A 19,175-nucleotide genomic window follows, 5' to 3' on the forward strand; every position below is an offset into this window, starting at 1 on the left:
ACTCTATGATTTGGGTTATATAAATGAAAAATCAACATGTTGCACACTGGGTTTCAAGTTTCACGCTTTGGCACTCAAAACTCGGTGATTTGTGCAACAAGTGAAAAATGGAAATGTTGCATACATATTTTCGGGTCTCGGGGTTCGGGTTTCGGCACTTGGCACTCGGAACTCAATGAATTGTGTAATGTACATGAAAAATGGACATGTTGCACACTGGGTTTCAAGTTTCACGCTTTGGCACTCGAAACTTGGTGATTTGTGCAGTGAGTGAAAAATGGACATGTTGAACAATGGGTTTCAGGGTCTCGGGTTTGAAAAATAGCATAATAACAACTTTCATGTTTTCATTATCATTTGCCTATATTGACTACCGAGTCTGATAAGAGACCCCTTGGATGATTCATTGCTCAATGAAATACTACCTGATTGGAAGTGTGCTGGTTATCAGATATTCATTTGTCGACTCCCGGGTCCCGGAACTTGGAAGTCGGTACGGTTGACCCAAATTTGGGTGGTCAGAACTTGGCATCTCATAGGGCAACACAAGCTTCACACCCTGGATTCCAAATTCTGCAAGACAACCTGTGCACCATCAAAGGCCATGTCAGGAGATCACCTGCCGCTCCGGGAACTCGGGAACTTTGATTTATTACCTCCTCTGAGTACGGTTGACCCAAAGGTTGGTAATCGGAACTTGGCTTCTCATAGGGTAACACAAGCTTCGCACCCCGGATTCCAAATTTTGCAAGACAACCTGTGCACCATCAAAGGCCATGTCAGGAGATCACCTGCTGCTCCAGGAACTTGGTAACTTTGATTTTATTACCTCCTCTGATTTGGTTGATGTACAACTACCTCAGCTCCATCGTGTTTACAATTATGATACACATGGGCCCACCCATCTATATTGTATACCACCCTCGGCCCACCCATCTAATACAACATCCCATACAACACCCTCGGCCCACCGGTCTAATTAATATGCATCTGGGCCCACCCGTATAATACAATATTGTATAATACCCTCGGCCCACCCGTCTAATTTAATATGTGTCTGGGCCCACCCGTGAATGTGATAACAAGTACCTACCCATCTATCTCATACACATCTACCTTAATACACCCATCTGCATAATATCCAACTACCTTGGCCCACCCGTCTACCTAATATTCATGTACATCGGCCCACTCATCTACTCTATATATCCCCTGCATGGGCCCACCCGCCTCCATCGGGAATAATTTGCCTCCTGGCCCATCCGTCATAGTCGAGGATATTTTTATCATGGGCCCATGGTCCGCTGGCCCGTATCATACGGGATATTATGCACGTCCGTTCCCTCGTATTATATGGAAATAGGTCACTGTAATATGTGCTTGCTGACCTCGTGCTCCGATGCTGATGTATCGTTGTCTGTAAGGGTTCTCTCGATGATCTCTGGGGTATCCAATGGTGATGAAGCCTCTGATGTGCATTCTGAGGAAGTGGCTCCGTCCGCCTTGATGAATCGACCTGTACTGTCTCTGGGCAGAAGAGATTTCTTCTTCGTCTGTTTAGCTGAGGAAAGAGCAGTCATGAGCATTCCGTTTTTTGTACTCAGAATTTAAAAGGCTATGCTCTGTGCGTGTCTTCCTCGTAGTTCTGACGCAATGGTTCTTGAACATGTTCTCATGTGTTCCACGAGGCTTCTAATCAGCTCTGGACTCGGCTCTGGACTCAGCTCTAAACTCTGGGATTCTGGACTCTAAGGGGAAATAACCAAAACGAAGCTTGGTTGAGGCGAACTCGCTCTGTTCACCAGTTGGAGCGGTGTATCCGCGACTAAGCACCTGCATACCAAATGCAAGGGGAGAAGTGGTTGGGCTCTACACTACTGCAAAGCCCGAAGAGCGCTGAGTGGCTGACTAATCTACGGAGCTATCCGGCTGCTGCTATGTTGCTGCCCCTGGGGTCCCCTACTCCAGTGTGTAAGATTAGAAATGCAATCGGAAATTATTTTACAATTGACCCGGCGTGCTCTCAGGGCCATTTTCCATTGTTCAAGAGTTCAAACCTTCATATTTAACGGTGTTCGTTGGCGTCATGTACAGCAATCCATTATGTCCATAGAACTGCTACAACGTCCAGAACACTGCCATCGACATGCGATTTGAGGTGCCATGTACAGCTACCTATCCATATTATGATTGAGTTCTGTCAACGTGTCTGGCCACCGGCATCTCAAAACTTTTTTGATCATTGTCATTGCCAAGTTAAGCACATCAGCACAATGGAGAGATGCAGAACAAAGAGGGGCGTTAAACTTACAGGTGGCTAGTGTGACTCGGCAGATGAAGGACAAGGAACTGTGACCCCGGGCCTTATGCATCAGTAAACTGGTGAGTTCTTGCTGGGGATTATGCTGATTATAGTGCTTTTACATAGTCATATATTGCTTTATATCACTTTATATTCCAATGTGACGAAAACCTTTCCTATATATTACGATATATAACGATATATGACGATATCTTCTTCTCACAGGCTCTCTGATGCATGGTGCAGTGTGCACAGCATCGCCAAAATGCACTTTTGGAAGGTGAGTAATCGTGTTTGTGATACCTACTGAGTTAGCGGCCTCAACAAGAAGGAGCCGGGAATGAAGTACTCCCTCCTCAATGGCAGCAGGTTGGGTTGCTAGATGACAGATTGGCATATCAAGATGACACGTCGTGATGACTTCATGGAACTGACCTTAACCAGGAGTGCTACTAGTTACAAGTGAGCGAATTGAATATACCACTAGCAACGAGGAACTAATGGTGAAACATCGATTATCCTGGACAACTCGTTCCCGGATGCAAATGGCACATCTCACCGCTCGGTCGGTCCTACTTCATCAATCATGATACCAAGACCACATCGTGAAAAAAACCAGTGCCTGAGCGTCCGCCAGAGAGCTTGACGCCAGCATCAGTGAATTCATCAGTCCTCGATATGGTAGCTGTGGGATCTACAGAGGGATAAAAATCTTCTTCAGCAAAATAAGTCAATTTATACGGAGAAAAATTTGACGTCTTAATACATAGGCATGGATGTTTGCAAATTTAGAGTCCTCTGGGGATTTCGTGACAATGTCGTTATTGTTTTACATGATAACCAGCAAGGGTTGGTGGTCAAATTGTTGACCCCCTGTTGAATGTTCTCGATTCCCCCGACTTGGGTTTTGAATTACATTACTATTTAAGACTTTATCATGACAGGTAGCGTTAGCAAAGGTCAGCGGTTGGAAATTGGCATGGGAATTCATGACTACATTGTGACATGGCACCGTCACAGCCTGTGCGCAATACTAGGGCAACTATCTCGTACTTGCTGAGCATTCGCACTTTCTTTGATTGAGGTCTTCGATTGTAAGGTCATTCAATACTATTTTGTGGCATGCGTGTTTTGCAATCGTCTTCAAGTCTATATTCATGTGGCGGTTGCAGCAATGTTAGGCCATTGCATCATCACAACCGACAAGAGATGGAAGGGTACTCTGGTAAATCTTTTTGAGCAATGTCACCCAACTTCATTGAAGTTTCAGATATAAAGCAATTCACATTTTCGCCATGGAGAATGGCTTTGGTATTTTCCATCACATGTAGGCTTTTGTGGAAATCGCAAAAAAAATCACGACTTTACCCAATCACAGCCAATAAGGCTTGCTAGGGGGTACTCATATCAACCTTTTGATTGTTCCCATTTCTAATTCTCTGTGTCCTGGCTTACAATGTCTCTGGCAAAGGTGACACGGCTCATGACTCGGAGTTTCTGGCTCCCAGATGATCCGGCGGACCATTTTTCTCCTCCACGAAGTCACGGTAGCCCGGGTAAATTTGGTACACATATCATTCATAGTGCCGTGGCAGTACAGAGGTGCGGGTAATATAGTAAGTGAGCGCACAATCATGATGATCACTGGTAGTACATTTCTGAGTCGATGAGTGCTGAGTACACTGTACACTAAACAGGGTATATTATAGGACACTTGAATATGACTATGTATGAATCATTTCTTGGCTTTGAGTTTTGAACAGAATGCGTATATGTCTGCCAATCTACATTGCATGAGCAACTTGTGATTCTCCCACCACTCCAATAGCTCTTTGTCGGATGCGATATCCTCTTTAATATAGTCCATTAGCCTGGTATGCATGGGTTTGAATTCTTTAACGGAAAATTCGACGTTGTCGTTCCCCCCACGCTTCATTCCTACCAGCACGCAATACATGGCGACAGCAGCCGTAGAATACATACCATCCAGTGAGGTGACGTGTGGCTGATATTCAAGGTCTATAATGGTGTTCTGGACAAGGTCCTGAATCACCTCATTTTCGAAAGGCTTCGATCTGCCCGCCTTGAAAATGAATTTGGGGGGGAACGAAGGCTTGATGAGATTTTTTACTGTCAGTGATTGGTGTGTGGGTTCGGATTCATCTGATTCAAGTGGAAGACGTAGATCATACCCACGCGGGACTAGGTGTAGGGCATGCTTTCTGGTAATAGCCATGATGTTTGTTGATGGCGCTGAGAGTGTCCTGTACAGCATGGATTCATTATCAGAAGTCCATTGGTCAGCAGAATCTGTTGACGTGCATTGAAATATAAGTCGGTTTGAAAGGGTGCACAACATCACCTACATCCGCAACTGTATGTGTTGCCGTGGTTAGCGCCGAATGGACCTCCTGCTTTCGTTCGTCTTCAAATAAGAAGGGGCAGCCGTTGACTACAGTGTCAATAACACCGCCCAACGCCTTTTTAACGATATCCTGGTGAATTGGGTGGTTCTCTTCATATTTGGCTGGTCCTACGCCAGGCTGCTGGGATGTGGATTCCTCAGAGCTAGCAATGAGAGGCTTGGAGGACAACGAGGATGTTGCAAGATCCGGAACATCCTATCGCTCTATTAGTCATTGGCAGTCTGCAGTCAATGTGGGTGCTTACCTTACTAGTATTAACCGTCCAACCCCTCAGCTTTTTTTTAAGCGGATCAAATGCGATGAAGGGGTCAACTTGACGGCATTTTCTTGACGGCCGGCTTCCAGACGGCTCTTCATTAGGCAACGGATTCCCGAAACTCGGTGCATCAAAGCACAGGGGCTCATCCAAAGGCAATGGCTGGCCGGCATGAAGAGGCATTACATCTTCCGGGTCAGGCATTGTAGAAACGCCATCAGCGGATTGGAAAGGCGCATAGAAGTCGGGAAATTGCGAGGCCATGGTTGCGTAATGGTGCATTGAGGCCGCGTAAGGAGTCGCACTTGGAGCTGACTCGACTCGAGCGGCTGCCGAGTTTCCAACAGCTGAGTAGTTGTCATTATAGTTCGTGCGGGCACCGATGTTGGGGTCCGGAAACATGGTGCCCATAAAGGAGTTGAAGGGGGTAGGTTGAACAGATGAAACATTGGAAAATATTATTGATTCATCATTCTCAGCATCCGTCACAATAGTGTAGTTGCCACGGCGGGTATCAAGGACGTTGGGATAAGGACTTGGATCAACCTGAAACGCGGAGGGGTACTGATAGTCTGGTATAGATGGGTCGTTGGATGACACTGGAAGCTGGCTGCCAGAGCTAGCAGGGTATTGAACATCACGATGGCCGCCCGCTTGGGCATCAACGATGTTGGGATAAGGACTTGGATCAACCTGGGACGATGTCGATGGCCCTTCACCAACACTAAAATCTCCGGAGGGGTAGTACTGATAGTCTACGGGTGGGTCATTGGGTGACGTTGGCAGTTGGTTGCCAGTGGGGTAAAGATCACGACCACTCGCCTGCACATCGAGCGAGAACGAATCTTGGCTTTGAGCAGAGAAGGATACCGCTAGCGGTCCCTGCTCAGGTTGGGTTTGGGAGGAAATATAACGATAACCTGCTGTGTAGCCCGCATCCTGATTATGGCGATGAGTCTTCAGTGGAGATGTTCACTTGAATAGAAGTTGACCGTGACTGCTTACCAAGTTCAAGTTGGGGTGTTGGAATGGAACAGGCCCGGAAATGGATGCCAGTGGCGGCACAGACTGCTGCGGCTGATCGTTGACGCGGTATCCTGCTTGAGTGTCAATATCGATGAAGTTGTACTGTGGATCGCCTGGATCAGCCTGAGAGTACATCGCTGGCAGCCGCAGACGAGCACCGTTGAAACAGGACCCGAAAGTCCTTTAAGTTATTACACCATTGTGATCTCAAAACTTGAAGGCTTGAGTCGATGGGTTCTGTGATAGGAAACATTTTTCGATTGTAACACTTCGACGAATTGTAACCGAACAATGAGGTGTGAGCGTTAAAACTAACATACCTAATTTGGCTTTCAGTATTGGTTGTTCCATTTCGCAAATATCCCCATAGCATCAAAAAATCAAATTGAACGAGTTTTATGCGGCAGTTGATGAGTCTGATTCAGATGGCACACCTCGTGTCGTGTGATGATAAGACTCATATGGGTTGTAGCGATCCCCCTATGCTTACTCGGCCGAAGTTGAATCAACACGCTGAGGGAGGTGGAAAGTTCTAGAATTGAATGTAACGTACGTACAGCGGGTTGACTCGGAGTACGTGCAGGGTAACATAAACGAGGGTGATGAGATCATTACCGACTACACGTTTCCTGCAGCTGTGATTCTGAATTGAGCCTTAATATACAGGGCGCACGGTTTCGATTTATTTACGGACCCCTGGCAGTCTGGGATATGCGACTGGAGCTCGGATTGGCGAAAAGACCCAGGACGAGTGGAATAAATGGGTGAACGTCGCAGTCACTCGGCGAGAGTCTAGATAACCGTGACGGTGGCAGAGTCATGCAGTGACTTCGGATCTGACACAAGATGCGTGCGTGAGTAGCATCGCTGCGACTAGACTGTGAATACCTTGGAAATAGCACCATGGCCTGCCAGTGGGTACGACGAAGTCGAGGGGAGCGAAACGAGCAAACAATTTGAAGTATACCGTGACTTGAGTCACCTTGCCGGAAGTGAGAAATTGTTTCCATCAGAGTCGGACTGAAGGCTTACCATAGTACAATACCGACTCTGGATGAATGCATTCGGGAGGGAATTTCTAGATCCAGGTGAGCGTTTTAGTAACTATTTGGACTGAAGTGTGTCGACGAAAGATATGGTCACGGACCATGATTGGCAAACAAAGATGGGACTTGGGGATATGATTGACTCGATGTGTGCTTCCATCAAGGAACATTCCGCAATTCTGCCACCCGCCAGCCTGAGGTTCTGCCAGTTCTGTTGGCAGAACTGCCTCAATATATCATGATAGCCTTATCATCGCGTGCAGCGAGAGCAGCAAGATTGAATCATCTCCATTGGCAGCATGCAATTTTGATGTTCTGAGGATTGTCACGGTAAGTAGACAAATATCATTGAACACTCACTACGAGTAGTACATCAACTAAGGCAGCTGGCGTCAGAACATTGTCACAGTTAGTAATAGTAGGTAGTTCCACCGTGACTCGTACTCCAAGTTTTTCATCAAACACCTGGGGCTTGTGTTGTCTGTCTTCTGCACGATGTAAGTTACCTGATTTTGACTTTCGTCGGTGTGCTGATGGTGGCGGGAACTGGTGCGGCTGATTGCCCAAGTTAGGTTGAACAAGACCGTCATGTGATGAACAATAATTACATGTAACTCTGGACTGGACAAGTGTGCTATGATAGGTCACCGAATGATAATCTAAAACTACTTCTCTTCAATCACTGCAGGTATTTTTCTTCCGTTGTTCTTCGTCATACTTCACTATATCGAGAACAGTCTGCCAGTCTGTACCTGTTTTCTCCCGCCGGATGCGCTTGATGCCAGCAACTGGAGCAAGATTCAGACTCAGAGATAGAAATGCATTGTTCTCCTTGTCAACATCACGCTGCCGCGGTGGGAGTTTAAATCGAGCTTGTACTCTGATTTTGCAGCTTTTCACCAAGCCAAATTTCTGATTTCATCTGAATCAGCGCTACGAAATCCACTGCTGCTACTATGATGCACCTACTCTTTTACGAGTCAGACTCGGACTAACGACGGTGGCCGCAGCTCCAGGTCTTTCGTTTTCCTTGACACCGAGTCCTAGACTTGAACGAGAGGCGGCTGCAACAGTGGCTTGAATTGTTTCCTGAGGCTGCCAGTGAGAGATGTGCTTAGTGAGTCGCCGCAAGCCAAAGAGCCGGAGAGTGTGTACTTACTACTTCTGCTTCTTTATACCCAGGCTCCAGCCTGAGGGACTCACGGCACGACCTGTCCATGTCTGGAGTACCACTGGCAGGACCAAGCACTACTATGGGCTTGGCAGAAGGAAAAAATTCAGATGCGTCAACTTGAAGTTGGGGACTCGGAGTGTCCACAGTTGCCAATGCATCACCAGCGTGATTGGCAGGATGCGGCTCATGGTCACATTTTAACATGTTCAATGGTTCAAGTGAGCGGCAGTCGTTACTAGGAAGTTGGGTTGCGGTTAACGATGACCGGTGAGCTCTTATAGTTAATCATATATGAGTGGTGACGTACAATATAGAACTCGGCAGCATGCACTAGGGTCCTGGGCCCAGCGCATAGTATGCACAGCCAGATTCACTGGCTGGTACTTCAGCATGATAGCACCACTTCAGGAACATTCAATCAGCCCTTTTTGAGAAGCACACGATTGATTCCCATTTTTGGTATGTGCTTTTAAATCTGGATGTCTTGTCAGAGTAAGTTTGCTTCATTGCCTTCTCCGGCAACTGCCTGATGAGTTTTTGGTCCAGCAACCTATCATTATCCGAGGAGTTCACAAGCACTGCCAGGTGGAATTCAGTGTAGATGGGCCAGTAATCGAAGAATCAAGTCGTTTCAGCGAAGTTCCTTTCAAACTCCGATGACATATTTACCAATCGCTTACAGGCCGAAAATCTAAATACCTTATCCAAGCCCACCGTTGAACGTTGAACTTCCATGTTGCAATTCTGCCTGCCTTCATCTTATGATGAACTTGACACTAAGCCTTCATCTGGCTTCCACAGCGGTATGGGTGATGACTCAGAGCTCTATGCTGCACGCTTAGCATCCACACCTCAACAAGCTGAACCCCCCAAGCTTGCCCATATATCTGGCAGTTCTGGCACTAACGGCACTCTCAGCCGTGCTCATAGCCTTCGTTCAAGCTCTCCGGACTCCCCGTCGTCTGTTAAATTAGCATCAGGTATTATGATTCATCATATGTTTTCAGTGGATAAACTCAAATAAACGATAGTTGCTAATACTAGCAGTACCTCTGCGCCAGATGCAGAGGATGATAACTTCCCACCGACACCTCAATCCAAGCAATCCTGCGGCGCATATTATGTCGTTAAGCCCTCTGATGGGATTGGTTCACCAACCCCAAATTGCATCCCCAAGACTGACAACACCGCTGCTTTCTCCCTTTATCCTCCGATCACATCTTTCGAAGAGCAACATTATTTTGATAGATTTCTGGGCAGACCCGTCAATGATAACGATTCACTGGAGGATGTCAGCCAGAGAGTGAGTCATCTTTTGAACAATATACCACAGGGCTTAATACAAGTGTCATTAATAGGTTCAGGATATTTACAAAAGCCACATAGGGCGGCTTAGCGCGAACTCTGTTCACTGTGCCATTCACTACAAGGAGGCTGTTAGGGAACGCAAACGCATGTGCTGGTACACCGCACGATGGGAGGTTGTGGAAGTACAAAGGCTGCACACGCTCCTTCGTTCCTTGTGCGAAGAATCAGAAACAGAGTTTATCATGGCAGATCGAGAATCGCGTTGGCTACTGGACATTCTGGTTGAACGACAGACACTGCCTGTTACCGCTGCACAAGCCGAATATACTGCTGCAACTTGCGACACAGCCAAGAAATCTCTCCATTTGGCCGATGCAGAACTTGCCATGCTCAATGGTCGTGCTACCGTGCAGTAGCAGCTTGTGACTGATTTTTCGCAGGTTGCGACACATTAGTGTGTGCAACTTTTCCTGTTATTGATGATCCCCAGTCACCATATTTTCAGATATTATTGTCCTTGATGCAATTTGTTGTATTCACACAGGAAACATAGTGGATAAACCAGTGGCTTGTTCTTGATACTGTGTACAATTACGCCCTGGGTCCACCTCGCAAGTTTGGAATAGTACTACTGTTGTCTGTTTTTCAAGAAATACAACTTTGTATGCTCGTTTCTGGATTGGTCCGTCGCCCGCTCTGGCCCAACCAGTGAATGTTCAAACAATAGACACCATGATAATTGTCGGTATATACAGTGTAAGACCGATTCAAGTTTTTATTTGATCGCAACCGAAAACATCAATGATAGTACCCTGTACGGTACTAACAGTGTTGAGGCTCTTGCACAATGGAATATTCATTTAGTACATAACTACCGCATTACTTGTACCAAGCCTTAACCGTGACTCCTACGTGGCACTAGTGAAAGCAGTAAGTAGCATAGTGCTATCATCATTGTTTCGAAGCAAGTTGTATCTAGTGCTAACTTCTCGCAGCCATTCAAGTTCATGTTCAAGTTGGTACTATAGAAGGCGACTCCTATTGCTAGCCAACTGAGACTCATGCACCCCGAAATATTTTCATACTACTGTATCGGACTTTTCTTGCTTTTTCTGATGGTGTCCTGCAATGCTCTGGGATGCTCTTGGGAGAGGCCAACAGACAGTCGCGGACTAAGCAGGCATCGAGAAACTTGCCATTTCTACAAGAGAGCGAGCAGTCTTGCGAGTCAGAGGAGACAAGATCGCGCGAAGGCAGCGCTTCTTTCCAACAGTCGTTTGGCTCAAACAACCTCGAATTCAGCAAGCAGCGGCTCGTCGGTGAGTTGTGGTACTTAGTAACTGCCTACTTGCTTAAGCTACTAAAAATTTGTATTAACATCAGATAATCTCAACTGTCCGACATGCGAGGAACCATTCAAGTTGGAACCCAATCGCACCTCGCAGCCTCCTTGGGGCAATTTCTATGGCTCAAGGGTCATATGCCAGTGCCTCTGAGTCCAGTCACGGTCTCGTTGACTCACAACACACCCCCAACTCGGAGCAGGGACAAAATGATGTGGAAATGACGAATATTTCTGAAACTGTGTTGGACTATGATCAAGAGGACTCAGGTTCGTATCCCTGTGGTCAATTATCTTTTCCTTAATTAATTACTCAAACCTTTCAGAGGAATTCGTACCCCCAATGAGACGCATTCCTAGATCTCTTGATTGCATCGAATCTTCGCATGACGATCTGAATCATTCCGATAGCGCTGGTATCCCATCAGCCCGAATGGCTTCACTACCAGCCCAATCTAGAATTCGACGCGTTCTCTTAATGCTAAGGGATACCCTCCAGACTGGCTTCAACTCATTTGGCTTATGTCGGCTCTACCCTCGTCGTCCTTCTTTTGAGCCAGACCAACTCATTCCATATTTTCTACTGGCAAGAACGTCTCCCACAGCGGCCATCCACGAAACTGATCCGAGTCCTTCGTCGAATGTCTTCGCACCGCCTTACCCCTTCGCTAACATGACTATCTATCGACTTCTGTCCTGGATGAATTCAGGCAGTAGTAGGTTATCCAAATCCAAGGTCTCGGATTTGGTCAAAGATGTCCTGCTGGCAGAAGATTTTGATTGCAAGGACCTCGAGAACTTTTCGGTCAGGCGAAGCTTGCGAGAACTAGACAAGGATGAGAGCGGAAGTAGAGTCACTTTTCCAGACGACTGGATTCAGACTAGTGTCACTATTAATATTCCAACAAAATCAAAGGAAGATGGGCCTCAGCCTTTTACCATCCCTGGTTTTCACTATCGCCCTCTTGTTGAAGTCATACGCGCGGCGTTCGCAGATGTACAGGCGGGAGCATTCCATCTCCTCCCTTTCCAATGGTTATGGAAGGATTCTCTAGATGGCCATCATGAGCGGATTTATGACGAACTATATACTTCAGATGCCTGGCTGAATGCTCAGGACAGTATTCAGAGGATACCAAAGGAACCCGGGTGTTCACTGGAGTGCGTTATCGCAGGTCTTATGTTTTTCTCTGATGCTACTCACTTGGCCAATTTTGGGACTGCAAAGGCCTGGCCGCTCTACCTATATTTTGGAAATCTCACGAAATATGCACGATCTTCACCCTTGTCCGGAGCATGCCACCTAGTGGGGTTTTTACCCTCTGTAAGTACTCCTTCGACATGTCTACAATGCTGTTGACAATGTTATGACAGCTTCCTGATAGTATCAAAGATGTATTCAGTGGACTATCTCGCATATCAAAGACGGGCATGGCGTCCCTTCATGCCCACTGTCGTAGAGAACTATTTCATTCCTGCTGGGAGATTTTACTGGATGAAGATTTTATTTCTGCGTACCGCCACGGTATCGTTCTGAAATGTGCTGACGGAGTAGTGCAAACGGTCTTTCCTCGCATCTTCACATACTCCGCTGATTATCCTGAGAAGTACGTCCATTCATGATTTGAAGAACATTGAATCACTCATAATTTTACAGGGTTTTAATCGCAACTATCAAGGACATGGGCTTGTGTCCGTGTCCTCGCTGCCTGACACCCAAAACCTCCTTCAATCTTCTTGGACTCACGATGGACATGAGAAATCGTTTAAACAACCTTCGAGTGTATGTTATGGTCAATGTCATCAAGGCTCGTGAATTTATCTACGCTGGGGGAAACACGGTAGATGGCACAAAAGTAGACAATACCCTCGGGGAGGGCTTGTGGATACCTACTCTGGTAAGTGACTTTTTCCTATTTTGTGATCAGCTCACACCGTCTACTGGCAGAATCGATTTGTCGAGAAACTTGGACCTCTAGGCCTTGACCCATTCTGCATGCTTGTCGTCGACTTCATGCACGAGTGCGAACTGGGCACCTGGAAGGCCCTGTTCACACATCTTATAAGGCTTCTCTATGCCCTTCCTCGGGGCAGCGAGCTTGTCGCAGTTCTGGACAGCAGGTACGAGGAGGTCTTAAGGGGATGCCATTGCTTGCTAACGGCTCACACATCACTATCTTACTGTAGGTTTCGACAGGTCCCGACCTTTGGTCTCGGCGTGATTCACCGCTTTTCGAATAATACATCTGAAATGAAAAGACTGGCAGCGCGTGATTTTGAAGATATATTGCAGGTTGTGTTACCCGTTTTTCTGCATTTGATCTGCTGACAATCCATCATTAGTGTGCCATTCCGGTCTTCGAAGGTTTATTCCCCGGTGACCATGATGCAATGGTGCAGTCTCTATTGTATCAATTTTCCCAATGGCATGCGCTTGCCAAGCTCAGGCTTCACTCAGACTCTACAGTCAACTTTCTCCAAGAAACTTTCGAGAAGCTGTCGAAGAAGTTGCGGAAGTTTCGAGACTTCACCTGTGCCGCTTTCAATACCGTCGAATTACCCAAGGAGAAAGCAGCTCACCACCGAAAGGCTACTCAACGCTCGGAAAAACACGGTTCTATTCCAGAATCCAATGGGCCGAAGACAAAGAAATTCAATCTAGGTACATATAAATTCCATGCAATGGGGGACTATGTGAAAACCATCAAGCTCTTTGGGACCACAGATTCCTTTACTACTCAGATTGTAAGTACCGTCTATTTTCATACTGTGCACCTGACACTAGGTTTGGCCAGGGAGAGCTCGCTCATAGAGCATTAAAAGCATTTTATCCGCTTACTAACAAGCTAGACACTCCTGCACAGTTGGCGAAGCACGAGCGTAGGCGCCACGTACTATGGCGGGTGGGAGAGGTCGGCAATTCATCCTCTTCTAGCAGTCAACAGCCAGTCCATACTCCCCCATTGGCGTCATATGACAACCTGAAGCATCACTATATTGCAACTACTCAGCACAACCCAGTCAACCTGTTTCCGTTTCTCCGATCGCATGATGGGGATCCAGCCCTCAAGGTAGGAGCGTCATTGTATTTTGGAGGCACCTGAAAATTCATCTTCTATCAGAATTTCATACCAAAATTGAGGGATCATATCCTATACAGGCTGCGCAGGTTGGACATTGGCTATTGCGATCACGTTTTCACGGACGAGGAACGGAACTCGATCATCATCCCAAACAACACCATTTATTCGGTTCAAACTATGCAAGTACACTATACGATGTACGACTTACAGCGCGAGTACGACACCATTAACCCCAGAACCCATGGGGACATCATGGTGCTATCCGGGGAGACAAGGCCTAGTCACCCCTACTGGTATGCTCGCGTACTAGGTATATATCACATGGATGTATGGCTCAACAATGGGGGCCAACCGACGCCGCAGCACCTCGAGGTTCTCTGGGTTAGGTGGCTTGCGGGGCCATAAATCTGGAATGAAATATGCTCGCCTTCCAAAGGTGGCATTTGTGGAGGAGTCGGATCGAGATGCTTTCGGGTTCCTCAATCCAGGACAGGTAATCCGAGGGGCACATTTAATCCCAGCGTTCGCCTCGGGTTGCGGTGTAAGTTCGCTTCGCCATGGAGAGTCGTTTGCACGCCCTGGGGGGGAGCTGGATGATTGGGAAGAGTACTATGTTGGGATGTGAGTCCAATTACCTCTTTCTGTGCGCATTAAGCCTCAAGCTTTGAGCTAGATTTGTTGATCGCGACATGTTTATGCGCTATACTCACTTTGGCGTTGGGCATTCTGCCATGTTGCGGAAGATCGTCAAAGATTGCCTTGGCTCTCATTTGGTGTCTAGCGGCAATGTTGTAAATGGCAGTAGCCAGGAGGATGCTGATGACGAAGAGACCTGCGAAGGTGAGGGTCTTGGCGAATGCGACGATGGCCAAGAGGACAATGATGGCTCGGATGAGGGCGATGAAGATGAGTTCAGCGATGGGGAGCTGGATGAGGGAGTTGACAAGGACAACAGTGAAGATTATGAAGATGAACTTGCCGATGAGCTTTATGGTATCTCTTTCTAGTCTCAAATCTACCCCTGCTATGTGTCATTCATTTACTACATTATCTCTCATCACTGCTAGTAGTAGTATCTTCTACGCTGAAATGCGATCGATACGAGTCAATATCATACGAAACCAAAGGCAATCATATTAATGGCCCATGCCAATTAATGCAGCGGCCAGCTACTAGTACTGTCACTGTGCATGAGGTCCAAGTCCCGTGGGAATGTTAATGCTGTTAGAGCCATGCCATTCAAGTTCGACATCTACACAACCTTGACGACTTTGTGCCAGGCAGCCGCTGCCGTATGTCTTATTTCCCACTCACCAGTATTTCTAGTGCTACTCACAGCACGGATGACTTAACATCCATCATGATGGCCAAGCCCGAGATCGCCACTGATACCACTAGTAGTAGGTGCATATCATATCGCGGTTTCAAGTTATCGCGATTGAGATAGAGGGTCCTCAGGCTGATCATGCTATAGGAATGCAGCGGGAGTGCTTGCGTTAGATGCTGTCATCTAGGGCGCAGTGAGCTCAATCCCGACGCTCTTAACCTCAATTATGACAGTGATGACTCTATGCAGGTTGATTCTGAAAATGAACAAGTCAACAATCATCACACTCTTGTCGATAATTTTCAAGACCTAGATGCAGAGGACGTCGGTGACACAACCTCTCTCGCTATTGCTGGGAAGATGCAGAGGCATTGCTTCTTGAAAAGGAACGCGAGAAGGAGGAGCTTGAGACCTACAAGGTTGTCGAACGCATCATTTCGCAGTGTGATGGTGCGGAGGCTTACAATTTTCCTACATATGATTACTGACGCCACATTCTTCACCACTTCATTTCACCCTCCTACAGGGCTTCCGACTCACCGAAACACAAATTGAGCGGTCTTAATAGACTCTCTGAGCAGCCACGCTACTCGCTCCCTGAGGTAGAACAGGGTTCCACCGACAATGACGAGTGCCAACTGAACTCACATGGCAATTCGTCAACTTCTCAGCGAAGATTGGAGCAAAGAGGGTGCATACAGCCTTCGTCTTCACGGTAATTCTTCATCTAATTTACTTGTTCGTCTCCTTAATTGCCATTTTCATAAGGAGAATCCTGTACACCTTGCCACCTCTCTCTCGCGAAAGAACATATGACCGAGATGTTCGTCTCTTACCTTCTCGATTCACAAAGTTCATGGATCACTCGCCAGCACAAGACGAGCAGCCTAGGTATGCACATTCAGTGCCACTTGGCGGAGTACTAATCGCTTTCATAAGGTGCATTTGCACACCCTCGGAGAGCTACCACAACAGTTGGAAACAACGACCTGTCTCCTTGTCGGTTTTCAACGCACCGACGGCGATGTACGCTTGGGAACGCTATGAACCTGAATCTCAGATACCCTATCCATGCCCCCTTTACGTCGATTACACTGGTCGAAGCTCCACGCAGTCGGCATCATCAAGCTCCATCTCCAGCTTACTTGATTCTCCTTGCATGCCATGCATTATTATGATCATTGTATGAAACAGTGTGTTAAAATGTAACCGCCTTGGCAGCTCCCTGGCATTGTCTGATCGCAGCATCTCCACACCTACTTTACTCCCCCCAAAACGAAGAAGCTCATCCCCAGCTGGACCGTGACAGTACATGACTTTTGATTGCTCATATCTCTTCTGCTAAGGACGCCCTTCTTTCATTAGTTATCATGCATCTTCCGTGATGAAGATCATGGAGCCACTCAGGTACTTCATTTTAACATTCTTTGCAACCTCGCGCTTAACGGACTTGCAGACATGTAAACATCATCGAACCGTCTGATGCCAGCGCCATTGACTTTGTCGCGACCTCCGCTCGTCGCCCATTACGCAGCCTCACCGCACTTATGTTCACACCGTCATATATGTAGTCTGAGTCCGCTACACCGACGTTCTCCCAAATAGACATCTGTTTAGGTGAGCGTCAAAATGATGTACATTACAGTACTCAATGTTTTCCTAAATAGGCAACGTCCCTTGTCTCCCTTCTTCCCTTCTTCTTTCCCTTGGACATTGAGCAGCACCCTCTACTTTTATATCAATACTCTTTATCTATTCTATCTATCATATCTATGTTACACGAGAACAGCACATCGGAGCTGAACACCCAGGAAGGCAGCATATCGCACGTCGAGGACCAGCAGGACGATCACAGCCAACGATCACAGCCAGATGAGGCATTGCTGCAGGCTCGACAGAGACGAAAAATTGCGCAACTTGAGGAGAAACTTGAGACTCTCGAATCAGGGCGCGCTGTAAAAGCAAAGTAAGTCTATGATTGCATGTATAGAGTTGGCCACGCTCACTATCTGCAAGGCAAAGAAATTACTATGTGTTGCAAGGAAGAGCGATCAGGTGTATTGTTACTCTATTCGATACTATCGAGGACCTTATCGCCAAAAATGACCGAAGGTACAAAGTTGAGGATGATGCAGATTCTAGCATCGAGTAAGCTTGCTGCCTTTGAAAGCTTCCACTGAATGCGACTCACATGCTTTTGAATGTAGTGAAGATCGGCTACAAATAGGGTATGCTACCCTCATGGGTACTTTATCATGGCTCCCTGCGCAGGCTAGAGACATGGAATACGATGACTACACACATATGTTAAAACTGGTCAGTCTAATGTGCCAGTGGTCCGCTTGGTTGTGCTGAGTCTGTGTTAGCTTCAGCAGGGCGCCGACAGTGCTCGAGGTGACAATACCTCGAAGCTCAAGGTTCTTGTCACTGAATGGGTTAACCGCGAATTCAAGCCCGATCCTTTGATTGACGCTGACGATAAACATTCTCGTGGTTTCACCAGCGATGCATGCGGCAAGCTACTCTGCCCAGCTGAGCTTGATTGGAGCAATCCCATGTAAGTAGTGTACTCAGAATGTGGAAACAAACACTTACTACTCATTAGCGTAAGGGCAGGGATTCGAGACCGCTCAGATGGCCATATCGTGACTGATCTCTCCTTCCTGACTTTCCTGTATGATAAGTACACCACCAATTTGGATGACTTAGAGGAAGGTCTGTTCAAAAGCAAAATGCTTCTGCAGGTTTGTCGCACTAGATTAGCGTGAACGTGTGATCTTGGACTTACCGATTTTCAGGCGTATAACGCTGTATTCACATCACCCTCCTCAGCAAAGGACACCGAAGGGGATGGTGATGGCATAGATATCATTCAGAACAACAGACGCGCTACGAGGTCTGCCTTCGGAGGAGTCAAAGTAAAGAAACACATCGCACAAATCATCCAGATGAAAAAAGTCACACCTCGCTCGATCGCATATATCGCATGCCAAGTAAGTCTTTTTTGCCTGGCGAGCTTGATGATAGATCTGTGACTGCGCGACAGGTTCGATTTGCACTTTCGTCTGTTACCTCGTGGTGGCCTGTTGACGGCGACTTTGACTATGAACAATTTTGGCGGACCATTGTAGACTTTTTCGAAAAGGCCCCTGGTCGAGTAGCGCGGCGTAGGGTTAATGCACTCCTCGAATGGTGGACCAGGTGTGTAAATGTATAAGTCTCCATTGCAAACTTCACTCAAAATTATTTTTAGAAAGGTCTTTGGACGGAACAACCGTGATGAACTTACCAGCACAGCAAAGGCCAACATGTCCATCAACGCTCTTGCAAGGCAGAGGGCACAGTGCGATGACGCTTCTTTTGATTCATCCTAAGGCACGGCGACTGGTAGCTTCAGTAGTAGAGTTGTTTACTTTACAATTCACAATTAATTATCTCATGGTTTCATTGAATCTTGATTGGCGTGAAGTGTGCAGTATGCACATTTGAACATTTGAATGAATCTAGACTATGAGGTCCTTTCTGGAAAATACATGGAGACCATGGTTACCCCTGCATTTTATGATTCTAGTGCTAATGGCAAAATCCAAACTCTCGTTTGTGCATCTGTCCGCTTATGTTTGTTAGGCTGATTCTTCGACATAAAAATGATGCTATGGTCATCTCCAAATTTTCTAGTATTCGCGCAAATAGCATCATTCAAGCTCTAGGTTTGCGGGATGAACACAATTAACGATACTTGAGATAGCTTAAATTCCTCCTTACAACATTGCGGGATGAACACAATTAACGATACTTGAGATAGCTTAAATTCCTGCTTACAACAGGTAAAGACGCGTGATTGCCCTGACCTATGGCGCAATATAAATCATGTTCATCAAATAG

At 46.7% G+C, this 19,175-nt stretch overlaps 3 protein-coding genes across 3 annotated transcripts; 2 read left to right on the forward strand and 1 right to left on the reverse strand.

Moving 5' to 3' along the window:
- Positions 1 to 4,037: 4,037 nt before the first annotated feature.
- Positions 4,038 to 8,434, reverse strand: F5891DRAFT_975523 (uncharacterized protein; the record flags this gene model as incomplete). The annotated part of the gene is made up of 17 exons (XM_041376527.1): positions 4,038 to 4,240; positions 4,286 to 4,415; positions 4,495 to 4,566; positions 4,669 to 4,923; positions 4,973 to 5,923; positions 5,990 to 6,191; positions 6,331 to 6,426; positions 6,501 to 6,542; positions 6,568 to 6,653; positions 6,705 to 6,802; positions 7,043 to 7,088; positions 7,158 to 7,283; positions 7,417 to 7,537; positions 7,563 to 7,611; positions 7,809 to 7,968; positions 8,026 to 8,151; positions 8,216 to 8,434. The coding sequence occupies 17 exons, from the start codon at positions 8,432 to 8,434 to the stop codon at positions 4,038 to 4,040; spliced, it is 2,982 nt and encodes a 993-aa protein (XP_041231634.1).
- Positions 8,435 to 8,963: 529 nt separating this feature from the next.
- F5891DRAFT_975524 (uncharacterized protein) lies at positions 8,964 to 9,954 on the forward strand (the record flags this gene model as incomplete). The annotated part of the gene is made up of 3 exons (XM_041376528.1): positions 8,964 to 9,210; positions 9,262 to 9,533; positions 9,589 to 9,954. 3 exons carry the CDS (start codon positions 8,964 to 8,966, stop codon positions 9,952 to 9,954), a joined length of 885 nt encoding a protein of 294 aa, XP_041231635.1.
- Positions 9,955 to 17,062: 7,108 nt separating this feature from the next.
- On the forward strand, positions 17,063 to 18,664 carry F5891DRAFT_1244036 (uncharacterized protein; the record flags this gene model as incomplete). Its single annotated transcript, XM_041369771.1, has 8 exons — positions 17,063 to 17,256; positions 17,307 to 17,438; positions 17,498 to 17,606; positions 17,657 to 17,847; positions 17,896 to 18,034; positions 18,089 to 18,283; positions 18,337 to 18,491; positions 18,544 to 18,664. The coding sequence occupies 8 exons, from the start codon at positions 17,063 to 17,065 to the stop codon at positions 18,662 to 18,664; spliced, it is 1,236 nt and encodes a 411-aa protein (XP_041231636.1).
- Between the last annotated feature and the right edge of the window lie 511 nt (positions 18,665 to 19,175).

Source organism: Suillus fuscotomentosus (assembly GCF_016647785.1).
Source record: "Suillus fuscotomentosus strain FC203 chromosome Unknown F5891scaffold_5, whole genome shotgun sequence".
Taxonomy (NCBI): Eukaryota; Fungi; Basidiomycota; class Agaricomycetes; order Boletales; family Suillaceae; genus Suillus; species Suillus fuscotomentosus.